General features: G+C 40.8%; 1 protein-coding gene across 1 annotated transcript in view; it reads left to right on the top strand.

The window, feature by feature from the left end:
• Positions 1 to 298: 298 nt before the first annotated feature.
• ANKUB1 (ankyrin repeat and ubiquitin domain containing 1) overlaps positions 299 to 15,309 on the top strand; it is a 51,016-nt gene continuing 36,005 nt past the window's right edge. The window contains exons 1-2 of the mRNA XM_089672585.1: positions 299 to 648; positions 9,131 to 9,274. Of these exons, the coding sequence (XP_089528711.1) occupies positions 559 to 648; positions 9,131 to 9,274 (234 nt within the window). The 5' untranslated portion in view covers positions 299 to 558. The remainder of the gene's footprint in view (positions 649 to 9,130; positions 9,275 to 15,309) is intronic.

The following is a 15,309-nucleotide window of genomic DNA, read 5'->3' as shown; positions in this document are numbered from 1 at the left end:
CATACAGGATGTGGGAATCCTGTCTTCTACATGTCACGGGTCTGATTTCATATAATGCATTATACCATGTCCTTTATTATTTACTACTTATCCCTTCTCTACTATTTATAATGCCATGCGATTTTGTTGTTATAACAACATGGAGATTATTGAGTCATATATGTTTATTTAGAGTTTACAAACAAATGTCAGACAAAGTATGCAAACACTTTATGTATCTTAGAACCTCTTATTATAGAGCAGCGAGATTATTATTATTGTCTGTTGACATAAAGGATAGAGGTAAACCCAGCCTGGTGTGTGTAGGTGCTTACACTGTTGTCCGTTAAGATAGTGACTAACCTGTAGGCACTTGTCTTGTTTGTGGTTTCTCTAAGGCTGGGTGGAGATTGTTCCTGTTCAGTTTGGCAGAAGAATCAGACTCAATAATGTACACGTTCCTTAGTTTTATCTGACAGTAATAGCAATAGAGATCAAGTCATACGACTGCCAAGGCATAAGTTACAAGTGAGGATCAACTGACGGCACAACAACCTCTAATATCTGCTTAACAGTAACATGAAGGTCTTTGTAGCTTTTGAAGGTCTCTGTGAATCTTTTGACATTCGTCCTGGACAAACTGTAAAGGATGCCAAACAGATGATCAAGGTAATCACTTATTTATATATTGGCAGTGTGAGTGGTTTGTAGACAGGAGATGTGTAGGAAGGAAGGGGTGGTGAATTTAACTTATACTGTGTGTGAATATACAGGAAAGAAAAAGAGAAGAAATATTACATACTGTAAAGCATATGAAAAAGTCAATATTTTTTGTTTAGTTTTGGCCATAGATGGATTGAATCTCGGCTGGTTCAGCAGGGATCAGCCGAAATTCGATCCATCTTTGGTCAAAGCTGATTGTACTGAAATTGATCAATTGATCAACTTCAGTACAACCAGCCTGTCAGATATTTTTCATGCGATCACTGCTTGTGGCCATAGCTGTCAGCAGTGTTCATTGTGTCCTGCCAACAGGGAAGGCTCCTTTCCAGCAGAACACAATAGAGCTGCGGGAGGGTTTCCCCCATCAACACTGACTGTCTTGATGGGGGAATCAAGCAATTTTCTTTCCTTCTCCCCATGATGTATAGAAAGAAAATTGCATAACCTATGAGCTGCTTTAGCTGTCACGGGTAACGGCTGTCCTGACAGCTTTCCTATGGTACAGTAGCACAGACCAGATCCAGACTTGCACAAGGCAATTGAAGACCTCTTAGATATGGAAAAAAGGTAAAATAGTAAGTAGCCTATCAGTTTTTATCTAACTAGATAGGTGCGAATCTGAAGATTTGGGAGCTTCTAGAGTGATAAAGAACAGTTTTCACAAATAGCAGAGGTATGTGCAAACACTTTGAGATGTCTTTAGACAGATATATATACATATATAGATAAATACAGTGCAACAAACTGTATTGTGCTCTCATACAATACAAAAGTGTAAATTCATAAATAAGTTGTTCAGCAAATTAATGACTCTCTAAAGAAACATAAAATTATTAAACTATTATTTTTTTCTCTTTAAAGTGGCTGTAAACCTCTGACACATGAACAAACCATATCCTTCTATAGTATCTTAATCCAAAGCACTGAGTGTGATTTCTCTGTGCTGTCTCCTTCCTCTATCTTCATGAGTCACTTCTGAAAGGTTTTACTAACTCTAAGAGATAGAGGGGGATGGGGAGGAAGCTCAAGCACACAGCCTGTGATTGACAGCCTCAGCTCTGCATATTTCCTGTGTGCTCTGTGGAGATCACATCATCTGAGGCTAATCACTTCACTAGGTATATGTAAGGGTTTACAACCACTTTAATGTGTCAATTTGTGCCAATCTCTTTGAAAGCTAGCTCTATCTTGAGAGAAATACATGGATGCCATTGCTGACTTCTTTCTGGAAATGCAAGATGCATGGCTGTTGTGCTAACCATTCACTTTGGTATTCATTGCACCTACCAAGAATGCATATCTAGAGTTCAGTGACTTCACTGGTCGAATGCCTGTTCCAAGTAAGTAATGAAAACCAGGGATATACAGGGAGCAGAAGGAGGTAGGCAATAGCTATCTACACATTTCTCTACTGAAAGTTGTATTTTAAAGCAATTCACACAGTAGAAGTAGGCCACAAAGATAATGGGTTTAGAATATACAACACCAGTTAACACATAAAAGTAGAATACTGGTTAAATAGAAATAATCAATCAGCAACGTTCAACTAATTCTACAGTCATGAGTAGTAAGTTTCAACCATTTAATTGCAACACCAGTAGCAAGAGGGGGAAGAAAATGCTTGTTAACTTATCAGTTCCTTCTCGACTATTGGTGTTGCAAAGAGGAATGCAGAGAGTTATGTAAATGTATACTCCACTATGAATAGATATAAGTATCCCAATTTGAATAACAATGGACTTCAAAGAGAAGATGTTGCTGTTAGGTATTCCCCCTTTCCTGGATTCCTTATATTCTTATTTTTATATTTTCTTTGTGCTGCGCAGTGTCTGGGTGTGGCACGGGCTCAATCGCAATCGGACAATCAAAGTAACCAACACTCAAGTAGGATACAGGAAGATTGCAAAGTTTATTACGTACATTACAGCTTATAAAGATAAAAACCACAAACCCAAATTATCCAATAGTAAAGTAAACCTAACTTATCCAATAGCAAAGCGTACCTTTCACTTTTACCCAGATACCAGACAAAGTTCAACTTTCCCTAAACAGTTAAACCTCAGTCTGTACATTCTGCCTTTTTGGCTGTGTCCCCAGATCTCTTATCTGAGTATTAATCTATGTTTTCTATGATATTTTGCAAGCATCTGCAGTATAGCCTTCATCTTGTTACAATTGTGGTTGTACCTGTTACATACACATACTAAATTTTCCATATAAGCTTGAAAATAAAGCTGACATTTCTTATTTCATTTACTTAAGATATCATTATTTCATCTACTTAAAACATCACTAACTCTTATAACAATGCAAGCATAATGAATACAAAATGGTATACCTGAATCAATAGCCCTAGCTCATATTTAATATATATATAAAGTGCAGCGCTATCTCTAAATGTACTAAATAATTTATAAATATAAAGTGCAACACTAATTATACAAGTGCTCCAAATAATACCACAAGGTACTAAATTAATGTGCAAAATAGTGCATACAAAAGTACAAAATGTGTATTACAGTTCATATAAAGTGCAAATTAGTGCTAATATTAATCACTCCAACCATCTGTTGATACATAAATCCACAGAAAATAAATACCGTATTTGCCGGCGTATAAGACGACTTTTTGACCCTTGAAAATCTTCTCAAAAGTCGGGGGTCGTCTTATACGCCGGTACACATGTTAGGGGGGCTGCGGCATTAAGTACAGGGGTTTGCAGGGGCTGACGTCTCTTACCTGGATCCAGTCCCACGACGATCCGGTCCAGGAAGCGCGGCGTCTCCTTCAGTTCGGCCACTGGATGTTCGTGCGGCTGCGCGGCTCCGCCTCCTCACCGGTGATTGGCCGCCAGAACTGTAGCTCAGGAAAGGCACACAGGCGGCCAATCACCGGCGAGGGGGCGGAGCCGAGCGGCCCCGCGAAAATTGAGTGCCGGAGCAGCAGGTAAGTGCTCTGTGTAGAGGTGCTGCTGCAACCACATATGCTGGCTGCAGCAGCACCGTACTAGAACAGGGTCAGCAAGTGTCAGTGGGAGGAATAGTGCCCCATCATTGGTGTCACTAATACCAATGATGGGGCACTATTCCTCCCACTGATACCAACGATGGGGCACTATTCCTCCCACTGACACCAACGATGGGGCACTATTCCTCCCCCCCACTGACACCAACGATGGGGCACTATTCCACCCCCCCACTGACACCAACGATGGGGCACTATTCCACCCCTCACTGACACCAATGATGGGGCACTATTCCACCCCTCACTGACACCAATGATGGGACACCATTCCTCCCACTGACACCAATGATGGGGCACTATTCCTGCCACTGATACCAATGATGGGGCACCTATTCCCCCCACTGATACCAATGATGGGGCACCTATTCCCCCCACTGACACCAATGATGGGACACTATTCCTCCCACTGACACCAATGATGGGGCACTATTCCTCCCACTGATACCAATGATGGGGCACCTATTCCCCCCACTGATACCAATGATGGGGCACTATTCCTCCCACTGATGCCAATGATGGAGCACCATTCCTGCCACTGATACCAATGATGGGGCACCTATTCCCCCCACTGATACCAATGATGGGGCACCTATTCCCCCCACTGACACCAATGATGGGACACTATTCCTCCCACTGACATCAATGATGGGGCACTATTCCTCCCACTGACATCAATGATGGGGCACTATTCCTCCCACTGGTGTGCATTGGAAGAGGGGTAGTCTTATACGGCGAGTATAGCCCAAACACTACATTTTAGCAGGAAAAGTAGGGGGGTCGTCTTATACACCCAGTCGTCTTATACGCCGGCAAATACGGTATATTGTCCAAATGCAGCAAAAAACTATTTTTCTTTTTCAATCTTCATGCATGTGTCACACGTGACCACACTGTGTAACTCCAAACTTTAGCCGTGATGGCCTCTCACCTCCTTACCCCGACCCCACAGGGTCAGCTTGCTTTAGACAGGGCACTTCTTTGATAGCTCACCAGGGCCTCGCCTCTAATACTCTATCTGCAGTCAGCTCCTCGGTTCATGAATAAACAAAAGAGACTAACATAGTGTAACCTGTTTATTTACTGATGTAAGTATGAAAAAAGATTGCCCACTCACATTTATATTCGTCTTCTCACAGCCTTCAATACCCCGTGCTATAAATCTCCTGCATGGGTATTTTAATACAGGGATTTCAAATATGGCCGCCACACCGGAAATGACGTCACCGCGCTCCCAGAATCCTGAGGAAGTCACGTGCTACCGTGACGCAACGCGTCGGTACGCGAGGAGGATTCTGGGAGCGTGGTGACGTCATTTCCGGCGTGGCGGCCATATTTGAAATCCCTGTATTAAAATACCCATGCAGGAGATTTATAGCATGGGGTATAGAAGGCTGTGAGAAGACGAATATAAATGTGAGTGGGCAATCTTTTTTCATACTTACATCAGTAAATAAACAGGTTACACTATGTTAGTCTCTTTTGTTTATTCATGAACCGAGGAGCTGACTGCAGATAGAGTATTAGAGGCGAGGCCCTGGTGAGCTATCAAAGAAGTGCCCTGTCTAAAGCAAGCTGACCCTGTGGGGTCGGGGTAAGGAGGTGAGAGGCCATCACGGCTAAAGTTTGGAGTTACACAGTGTGGTCACGTGTGACACATGCATGAAGATTGAAAAAGAAAAATAGTTTTTTGCTGCATTTGGACAATATATTTATTTTCTGTGGATTTATGTATCAACAGATGGTTGGAGTGATTAATATTAGCACTAATTTGCACTTTATATGAACTGTAATACACGTTTTGCACTTTTGTATGCACTATTTTGCACATTAATTTAGTACCTTGTGGTATTATTTGGAGCACTTGTATAATTAGTGTTGCACTTTATATTTATAAATTATTTAGTACATTTAGAGATAGCGCTGCACTTTATATATATATTATTTATTTATTCACTTTAGTTGGTAAGGAGTGTTGTGTCAGCAGCTTGGTGAATAGGGCCCCATTCCTAGCGCAGGAAGTCCTTGCATTTAAAATATTTCTAGCTCATATTTCCCCACAATCCCCTCTTTGAGTATATTGAACCTTTGTTCAACATGATCACTCAGAATACCACACCTCCTCTTTGGATTGTCCAAACAAAACAAGCCTGGAGCCGCCTGTTGGAGAGGTGGAGTCTGGGCTCTTGTGCTTAACTGCTACTAGAGATTTCATTTTGAGTCCTGTGATGTTTAAAATTCCTGATATGGTAGTTTTCGTTGCTTTCTGCTAGAAATCGTGGGTCCCCTAAACATTAGTGAATACTGGTAATTTAATGAAGTTACAAAGGTAGACTGTGGTACCGCTCAAAGCAAAGATCTCCTGGTACTGATGTGTAAAGGTGTCTCCATGCAGTGTCTCAGAAAGACAGAAAGAGGTTTGGCATCCCCCTGCTCACCAATTCTATGGATAGCACAGGCTCTCTGGTAGTTGTAGTTCAATCAGCACTCAGATATACAGTATGTATTGGCTATAGGACCACAGTTCCCAAGATCATCTGCTGTCAGAAGAACTGGATTCACTCTGCAGGAAAAGGATTAATCATAGTCTCATCTGTAAATGTCCCTGAAAGGCATAATGATATAGTGGGCACCTGGGTTCACCTGTAGCTAAAGCAAGGGTTGGAGTTTGGAGTGGTGTGGTTTTCTTGCAATACTACTGACATAGATCAGCTAGCATTGGGCAGTCATTTGTTCCAGTGGTTCGCAAGATATTCTGGGTGCAATTGTTCCTTTATATCTGCTGAATAGTGGATTATAAAATGTCTGAATTAAAACAAAGTGGAGCAGATTGAGGCAAAGCTCTATAAATATCCAGCAGACATTAGACGGAAGCTGGCTGTACACGCACCATCTGGTTGTGAAACAATCTTTCAAATGAATGATTGTGACACAAGCAGCAGGAAAGGAGAAAAAGTAATAGCAATTGGTCAGGAAGAATCCAACCCAGCCGGTCAACTTTCTCCAGTCCTAAGTATACTTAGGCAGGAGACATCTGCTATGGTAAACTATGGCTTGCAGATAGAAAATTAATTCCCAATCCAGCCATAAATGGCTAGATTGGGCAAAGGTTCTCTGATGGCTATAAGCACCTTAAAAGGTTAAACTACAATCACTAAAATGTTTATTTAAATACTCATATTCCTAAATAACCACAAATCCACTTTTTGTATACTAAATGCTATTGCAAATCCAAATTTTACTTTGTGAAGTAGTGTTGCCATCAGTTTTGTGCCGTGCATATCCTTTCCAGAAAGCAATACTGTGGGAGGGACCCAGTAGCTCCACATGCTACAGGCTGCAGAAAACTACAGGGGGGCAGATACAAGACCAAAAGGGAAAGGCTGGGGTTCACTGAACAGATTCACTATGAATCTTAAAAAGAATGAGCTAATCATTACGCGGAAGGGTCTTGAGGGACCATATCTGCCAAGTACGCAGTATAGTCATGTGAACAGTGGAAATTGTGCCAATAAAACTACCTTTTGCGTTTTACGTTTCAGAAGAGCAGTCAATCGTTACATATTATCAATTCCGTTTACACTGCTATCCATTGCCCAATTGTCAGGGGGTCCATATTTCTCCATTTTTAGGGAGTGCACACTTTAGCGGCATTGAAAAAGCAGCGTAAAAGGGATTTTTATATCAGCACCTCGAAAGTGGAGTGATATGTAACGAGATCACCTCTGAATGAAATTCTATGATAATGTTGGTAAGTTAGTAGATTGGTCTATTGATGTTTTCTCAAAATGGATGTATATGCTGGCATAACCAAAAGATGTGTAGCAGTGTGCTGGTATCCCTGAGGGGAGAAACTGATGGGAAGATCTTATGTAAAAGTGAGGGAGCTCTATGCCATCGGATTAACAATTTGTAACCCGACTCTTGATTATGTCTACTAGAGCTGGAGGACCTGTGTTTGAAGAACAGAACACAATCTCTCTGTTTATCTGTAAGGGTCCCTCTCCCATTTTTGTAAGAACAGAGTAGATTATTCACTACTGAGTAAGAGACAGCATATGGCAAAGTGGTGAAATGTTCATATGTAGACATCGGAGCCAAAAACAAGTTCCACAATGGCATACATTTTGGGAAATATCAAATTTGCATGGCTCTTCAATAATTCAGAGGTGGAGAGAGCATGCCCTAAATCTCTGAAATTGTCAGCCAATGACCTCTCTGTAGGAAATGTTTGATCCTAAACTGGCTGGATAAAAGGAAAGCTTTAAACTTTGGATCCATCAAACCAGGAATAAAGTCTCAGGCCCCAATATCTGGGGACATAAGAGTAGGCATCTGGGAAGAATTTCAGAGACAGCCCACCTTAGTCAAGACTACCAACATAGTATCAATCAGGGTATGCAACTTTATTTCCTGTGGTAAAGCCAAACACTGCCATGGGAAGGACTGCAATGGAAGAGGTGAAATATCTTGCTCCAGGCCAACCCAGCGCTTCTCAGCAGAATTTTGATGCAATCTAATGTGTGGGACATATGGACATAGTATTTGAAAAGGTTTGTAAAACTGATTTCCCCTCTCTCCTTTGGTAAGGCCAAGAGCTAGTAAGTAATCCGCTACGTTTTATGACCCCAAAGAAAATGTAAGAATTCCATCTTTGTCACCTGCAGGAATGATTTAGGTCTCCAGAAGGTATAGTAACTTTCACAGTGTCTTTTTGGCCAGTTTCACCCCTAAAGGGAAGCGCTGAAGTTAAACAAATGCCCCTGTATAGAGCATTGTAGAAAGGAGGATGAGTTACTGGCAGACAGTTGCAATTTTAGGGAAAAATAGTGACCGTGAAAGGTTTTCTAGCCTCAATTTTTGTTAGCTGAGAACACTTGTTTGAGACTGCCATGTGCTGCTCCAAAGACATGGGGGTTGATTTATTGAATTTCATAAGAACTCAGTGAATGAGGTGAAGATCTTCTGACTTCCATCATCCAATCATGTGCAAGCAAAAATGTTGCTTTTTTATTTTCCTTGCTTATGATTGGGTATTCTTTGCAAAGTAAAACTTCCTCTCCTTTACTAAGCCAACTAAAATTCCTCTGTAATGCAAACAACCTATATTCCCTTAGAAAAGCAACTTCACTGGAGCATTGTATGAAACGGTCTTCTGAAATCTATGAGAACCATTTAACAAAGAGTTTGTTACTAGGCAGCGTATGTGTGAAGTGCATTCAAAGTTTTAGGGTATTTATCTGTACTTTGTTACACTTTGTTAATGGAGTAAAATCTTTAGAGTTAACAGAATGAAGTGGGTGTTGATGTCCTCATTTCGATCTGATTTATGCTGAACTCTACTGTATGTGGCACAAATACACGCAACCGTTCAGAACTGATTCACAACAGAATGTTTGTTTTGTAGGACTTTTTTCATATTCAGCTGACAGATGACAAACAAGGGAGACGATATCTGGAGCTGACATACGCAGGAGGAGTGCTGAGAGATGAGTGGGTTCTCGCAGATGCTGGTGTTACTCTTTGTTCTACTATTAAATGTATTGTTAAGGTAAAGATCAACTGTTCTCAAGGAGTGTGGGCATACATTATTTGTTAGTGAGGATTTTTGACTCACTAAAATCTAAATAAAGAAAAAATATAACATCTTAGTATTCTTGTTCTTCATTAAAGCTAAATCTTGGAAAGCTAAAAAGTCCTCCTCTGCAGTGGGGCTGCACCAGTACTGCATGGGTTAAGTCTTGTTTAGTCTAGGGGACAGGAAAAGCTCTTTTATTTACCCCATTCCTCCACTCCTCCAGCAAAGGGAGCTCTACTGTGCTCAGACAGTGTACTGTCGCTCAGGGTTCTCACTTCCATTGCAAGGCTATAGTCCCTCCATTGGACTTGATCATATCAGAGGACCTTAGACTGTCAGGGCACAGAGACTGGTCTAGCAGCCAGAATAAGCCTGCAGATGCAGAAGATTTGGTGAGATAGAGTGCTTTTCACAATCCCCTAGGCATAAAGGAAAAGCAAACAGCAGTGCAGGCACAGCCCCACTACAAAGGAGGACTTTTTCATTTTCTGGAGTAAAGCTTTAAAGCACCATGTTGAAAAACAGCATGCATGAAAAAAATGGGATAGGCTGGTTGTACTGAAGTTGATAGTTGGATTGCCTTCAGTACGACCAGCATGCTCATAGATGGATCAAATCTTGGCCAGTTCCTGCTAAACCAGCAAAATTTCGATCCATCTATGGCCAGCTTTAGGTACTGATGCACATGGTCACATGAGTATGAATGGAAATCACTGCAGTAATAGATTAAAGCTGAACTCCAGGCAAACAGTTAAATACACAGATTAAATGCATATATGAGAACTGTTTTAACCATCAAAGGATTTGTATTTCTGTCCATCCAGTCTAGGGAATTACACAATTCCACCACACAGCACAGCCCTGCCTGGCAGGGGAGGAGACCTGATTTTCTCTGCTGCAGTTCAATAACATGTACATGTCTCCTCCCTTCTATTCATCTGTGACTGGACAGAGAAAGAAGAAGCAGCACACTAATGAGCTAATTTCTGTCACTCTGCTCTCTGCTCCTATCAGCATAGCTCCTTGCACTGCAGCACATCTAACTGGCGCCTTCTGCTGATTCTCCCATTCCCTCTCTGAGCTTTGCTGCACAGACTGTCCAGGAACTGCATAAGGCTGATATTGGGTCAAATTCAGACACTCATACTGCTTGCATTAAAAATACATTTAATGATTACAGATCTGAAATGATTGGTGCTTTCTATATCTATCTGAAGTTCAGCTTTACCAGATAAAAAAATGTTCTCTATTGTAAAGGGAAAAATGTCACTCTGACACAAGCCCACATATAGAAATGAAAGAATGTACTGTAAATTGAAGAGGTCACAAATGAGGGTATTGTTTTTAAGTTATGTTGGCAGCTAATAAAATGTGTATAAGCATCCTTTATTTTGATGACCCATAAAAAAAACACCACAGAAAAAGGGAAGTCTCATGAATTCTTAACGGCAAGATACTGTGTGCAATGCTTAATGGACAATTTTTCTGCATCCCTGCGTCTTCCTGTTTTGTGCGTGCACTTCACGGTTTTCTGTCTACAGTTAGCAGAGCAACTAAAGCACAGGCTTGGCTAAAAATAGGAATAATTGATCTCTGTAATTAAATATACTGGTATTTTTCTTTATTGATTGAAAATGTAGGTTGCTTTTATTTTTGGCCTGGTAAGAGTTTGGAAAATGGCCATTTGTACAGATTATACTCTGCTTTCCTCATAAAAAAAGTTTTGTCTATTTTTATCCCAGTTTGTTTTCCAGCTCCCATTTGTCAGGCCACAGGGTGTTATAAAGCCCACATATTATCATGTGAATTATACGTATATGGCTTTATGTTTTTTTACTGTCAGATGTTTTACATTTTAGAGCTTTGTTCTGAAAATAACCTATGGGATTGCATTTATCATTAAAATACTGTAGGAAATATCTGGAAAGTTGAAACTTCTCTCTTGTAGTGGGGCTGTGCCCACACTGCAAGGGTAAATTGCTCATTTATATCTAGGGGGCATGGAAAAGAAGATTTACTTACCCAATTGTCCGCTCCTGCAATTTCCTTTGTGCCGCTAGACCAGTCTCTGCAGTGTCCTTTCCCCTGTGTTCCAGCAGACTAACGTCCGTATGTCATCAGCATGATCAGTTTTCTGGCTATGCTGGGAGCACAGCCTGCCTGTCCTCCAATTATCAGACTTGTGCTGACATGCCCCCCTGCACAGCCATTCACTGGGAAGATCAGTTTATTGATTTATTTATTCTCCACTTCCATCTTTCTAAGCACCTTTTGCAGCTGAGAAAAGAGAATACGTAATCACTTATAAAAAAAAAAAAAGGTTGTGGTATTTATTTATTTATTCCAGGTACTTCTATAGCGCTGTCAATTTACACAGCGCTTTTACATATATATATATTGTACATTCACATCAGTCCCTAACCCTCAAGGGGTGTACAATCTAAGGTCCCTAACTCACATTCATAGGGCCAATTTAGACAGGAGCCAATTCACTTACCAGCATGTCTTTGGAGTGTGGAAGGAAAGCATAGTACACGGAGGAAACCCACGCAGGCACAGGGATAACATGCAAACTCCAGGCAGGTGGTGCCATGGTTGGGATTCGAATCAATGACCCTAGTACTTCCAGGCGGAAGTGCTAACCATTTAGCCACTATGTTGCCCAAAGAAAATGTAAGAATTCCATCTTCGTCACCTGCAGGAATGATTTAGGTCTCCAGAAGGTATAGATAGTTAGATAATTTGTCTTTTGGGGGTTAATAAAGTTTAAAAGAAATTTTATGTTTCTCTTTGTAACACACCTCCATTGTCTTGTGTATTTTACAAAAAGATACAGTTTATGTATCTTGTTCTAAACTAAAACATACAGTACATATATTAGTAGTAATGTTGGTATGGTGACCTGCTCTTCATCACTGCTTGTGCAAATATTCAGTTTGAGTGTGTATAGCTGGCCATATATGGATTGAATTTTTTGATCCATGTATGGGGACAGTGGTTGTACAGAAGTCAATCTACTAATCAACTTCTGTACAACCAGCCTGTGGGATAAATGTTGTCTCATCAGTGCTGCCAGATGTATTCGGACGACAGGGAAACTTCAGCGAAATTAATTCCCATATCCACCTTGAATGTGTGGAAGGGGAATGTGGTAATTATTTTTATAATTCAACCTACTGGTTGAACAAATCCCCCCTCCCAAAAAAAAACCAAAACTGAATCATCTATGGCACAGGTGTGAAACTGGCGGCTCTCCAGCTGTTGCCAAACTACAAGTCCCATGAGGCATTGCAAGATTGACAGTTAGAAGCATAACTCCCAAAGGCAGAGGCATGATGGGACTTGTAGTTTGGCAACAGCTGGAGGGCCGCCAGTTTGACACCTCTGATCTATGGGCTGCCAAACTTTGTATACCAATGACAATCGCCTGGTTGATTGTTAAACTTAGCCAATACATCTCATACATAAATACACCAGAATATGTGCATGAGTACACTGGATAATATTTACAAACAAATTAAAGTTTTCCATCACACACATACAGTAGCCATATCTTGAAAAACACAAATTAATTATGACCTAATATGCACCAAAGTGTTCTTAAACCCTTGACAGTAGACCTCAGCACCAGTGATGAGCTACAGTTTTTCTGAAATCTGTGAAAAGCTCTCATAGCAGGCACATGGCCCAATCAGCTGCACATTACAAAGATGTTGGGATGTTGGTGACATCATTGATCTAATACGGCCATATTTGGTGAATAGCATTGTCTGTGGCTTTGGCCAAAATCCCCAGTAACAATGGATCCATCCAAATTCTACAGAATCCCAAGGTCACAGCTGGAGGCTCTGACTGAGGAATGGGATCTAGGCTGGAGGCCTGTTGTCATGTCACAGTTTCCCATGGCTTCAGCCTATACCTTAGCACTTCAATATTCAGCATTTCATGTGGTGAGTGCTTTTAAATCATCTGTAGAAAATTCACCCCTCTCTGGTTCCTGCCTTCGGGTGGCTCCATGCCCTTACAGGGTCTCATGGAGCAACGTTTGCGCGTGCACTTCCATCCAGCACCGTGGATAGGTCTCCTAACATTAACAAAAGATCATAGCCCCGGTTGCAAGCTACACCTCTGCTCTTCCCTCCAGCTGCTGATTGACAGTGGCTGGAGGCTGTGCTGTCCCTAGTTCTCCGTAGATGAGAGAGGCACAGGGAGCATGCTCGGCTCCACTCCCTGGAGGTTCAGAGGAAGCATCCATGTGGACCTGGCACCTGCAGCAATGAGCAGGTAGGGTATGTTTGGCCACAGGTATAAGGGAATAAATGTACCAGGTAATGTTACACTGCTTGACATTAACCTGCACATTAAAAATTGCAGAGGGTTTAATAATACAGTACTTTAACTGTGAGCAGTCCTAACACATTATGATTTATTTAAATGTGCTTACTTATTATAGTGCAAGATTTGTACTATAATTGTATTCGCATAATTATTATATTCTCTTGTAAAGACTATTCATTAAAAGAGTGCCAAAAAAAAGAACTACAGTAAATGCAAAGTGCACTACCTATAAAAATCATTTAGGATCTATCTTGTACTTGTCTGACTTCAGTGTAGTTATTTCTAATTGGTTTTTATAGGTTACTAAACTCGTAATTTGTTCATCGAAAGGAACACTTATTTAGCTTTTTCCTTCCTTATACAGTATGTAGAGAAATACAGTAGCAAAACTGGCAGACTGGGGATAATGGGGTAGTGCAAAAATTGCCCATCCACACTGCAAGACACTTTACAGTATATATCATACATATACTATACATCAAGAAATTAGATTTATCACCAAGGGCATTTTTGTAAAGCAGTGGGCCTGTGTGCAAGATTAGAAGTTGGGCCCCCTGTCTAGCAAACAAGAAAATGCAGCATGTGCAACATGCCGCAGCAAAAACTGGGCATATCTCTAATAGCGATTGGCTTAACCACTTCCTGTCCGGACACTTTTACCCCTTCCTGTCCAGGGCAATTTTTATCTTTCAGCGCTATCACACTTTGAATGACAATTGCGCGGTCATGCAATACTGTACCCATATGAATTTTTTACTATTTTTTTGAGACAGATAAAGCTTTATTTTGGTGGAATTTATTCACCGCTGGGATTTTTATTTTTTTTACTATGTAAATGAAAAAGTTAAAAAATTTTGAAAAAAGTGTTTTTTTAAATAAAATTTTGCAAATAAATAATATTTCATCATAAATCTTAGCCAAAATTTATTCCGTTATTTTTTTAGTAAAAAAAAAAAATCCAAATTAGTTTATAACCAAAAATTATAATTTTTAAACAATTTTTTTTACATTTTATTTTATTTTTTTATATTATTATTTTTATTTTTTTTTTACATACTGTCACCCTAGCAGTACACTGTCACCATGGTGACACTGTACTACTTGTGGAGGGTGATGAAGATTTTTTTTTTTTTTTTTTTACACTGATTGCTTTTACACCCATATAGGATGTAAAAACAATCATTTCTCTTTCTCTCTGTCTGCATTCCTGCAGTCATTGAGAATTACTGAGTGAGCTGTGAGTGGTCACAGCTTGTCACATGGTACAAGGCTGTTGTGAATAGCCTTGTACCATGTGACCTCTGTGATCATTCACAGATTTCACACATAGTAAGCAATGATGTCACAAGTGACATCTTGCTTACTACTTTGCATGTGATCACTGATTCGCCAATCAGTGATCACATGATCGGGACCTCGTACAGAGGTCCCGTCCGACGATCGGTGTTTCACTGTGTCCGGAGGACACAGCGGGCACCGGATCGCGGTGGTGCGCGCTCCCAGGGAGCGCGCACAGCTAGAAAAGGCGGGTGCCGTTTATGGACGGCAACCCGACCCTGGTCTGCCACCGCCCTGCCGTTTATAAACAGCAGGCGGACGGCAAGAGGTTAAAGAGGTGAGGTCAAATAGAGTCTGAGTAGACTTACATGGTATAGAATGAGTCAGTGTTG

The sequence above is a fragment of the Staurois parvus genome, unplaced genomic scaffold (assembly GCF_062004578.1).
Source record: "Staurois parvus isolate SC_StPar_1 unplaced genomic scaffold, SC_StPar_1.0 ptg000131l, whole genome shotgun sequence".
NCBI lineage: Eukaryota > Metazoa > Chordata > Amphibia > Anura > Ranidae > Staurois > Staurois parvus.
The sequence above is the reverse complement of the archived record's forward strand: the minus strand, read 5'-3'. Positions and strand labels throughout refer to the sequence as shown.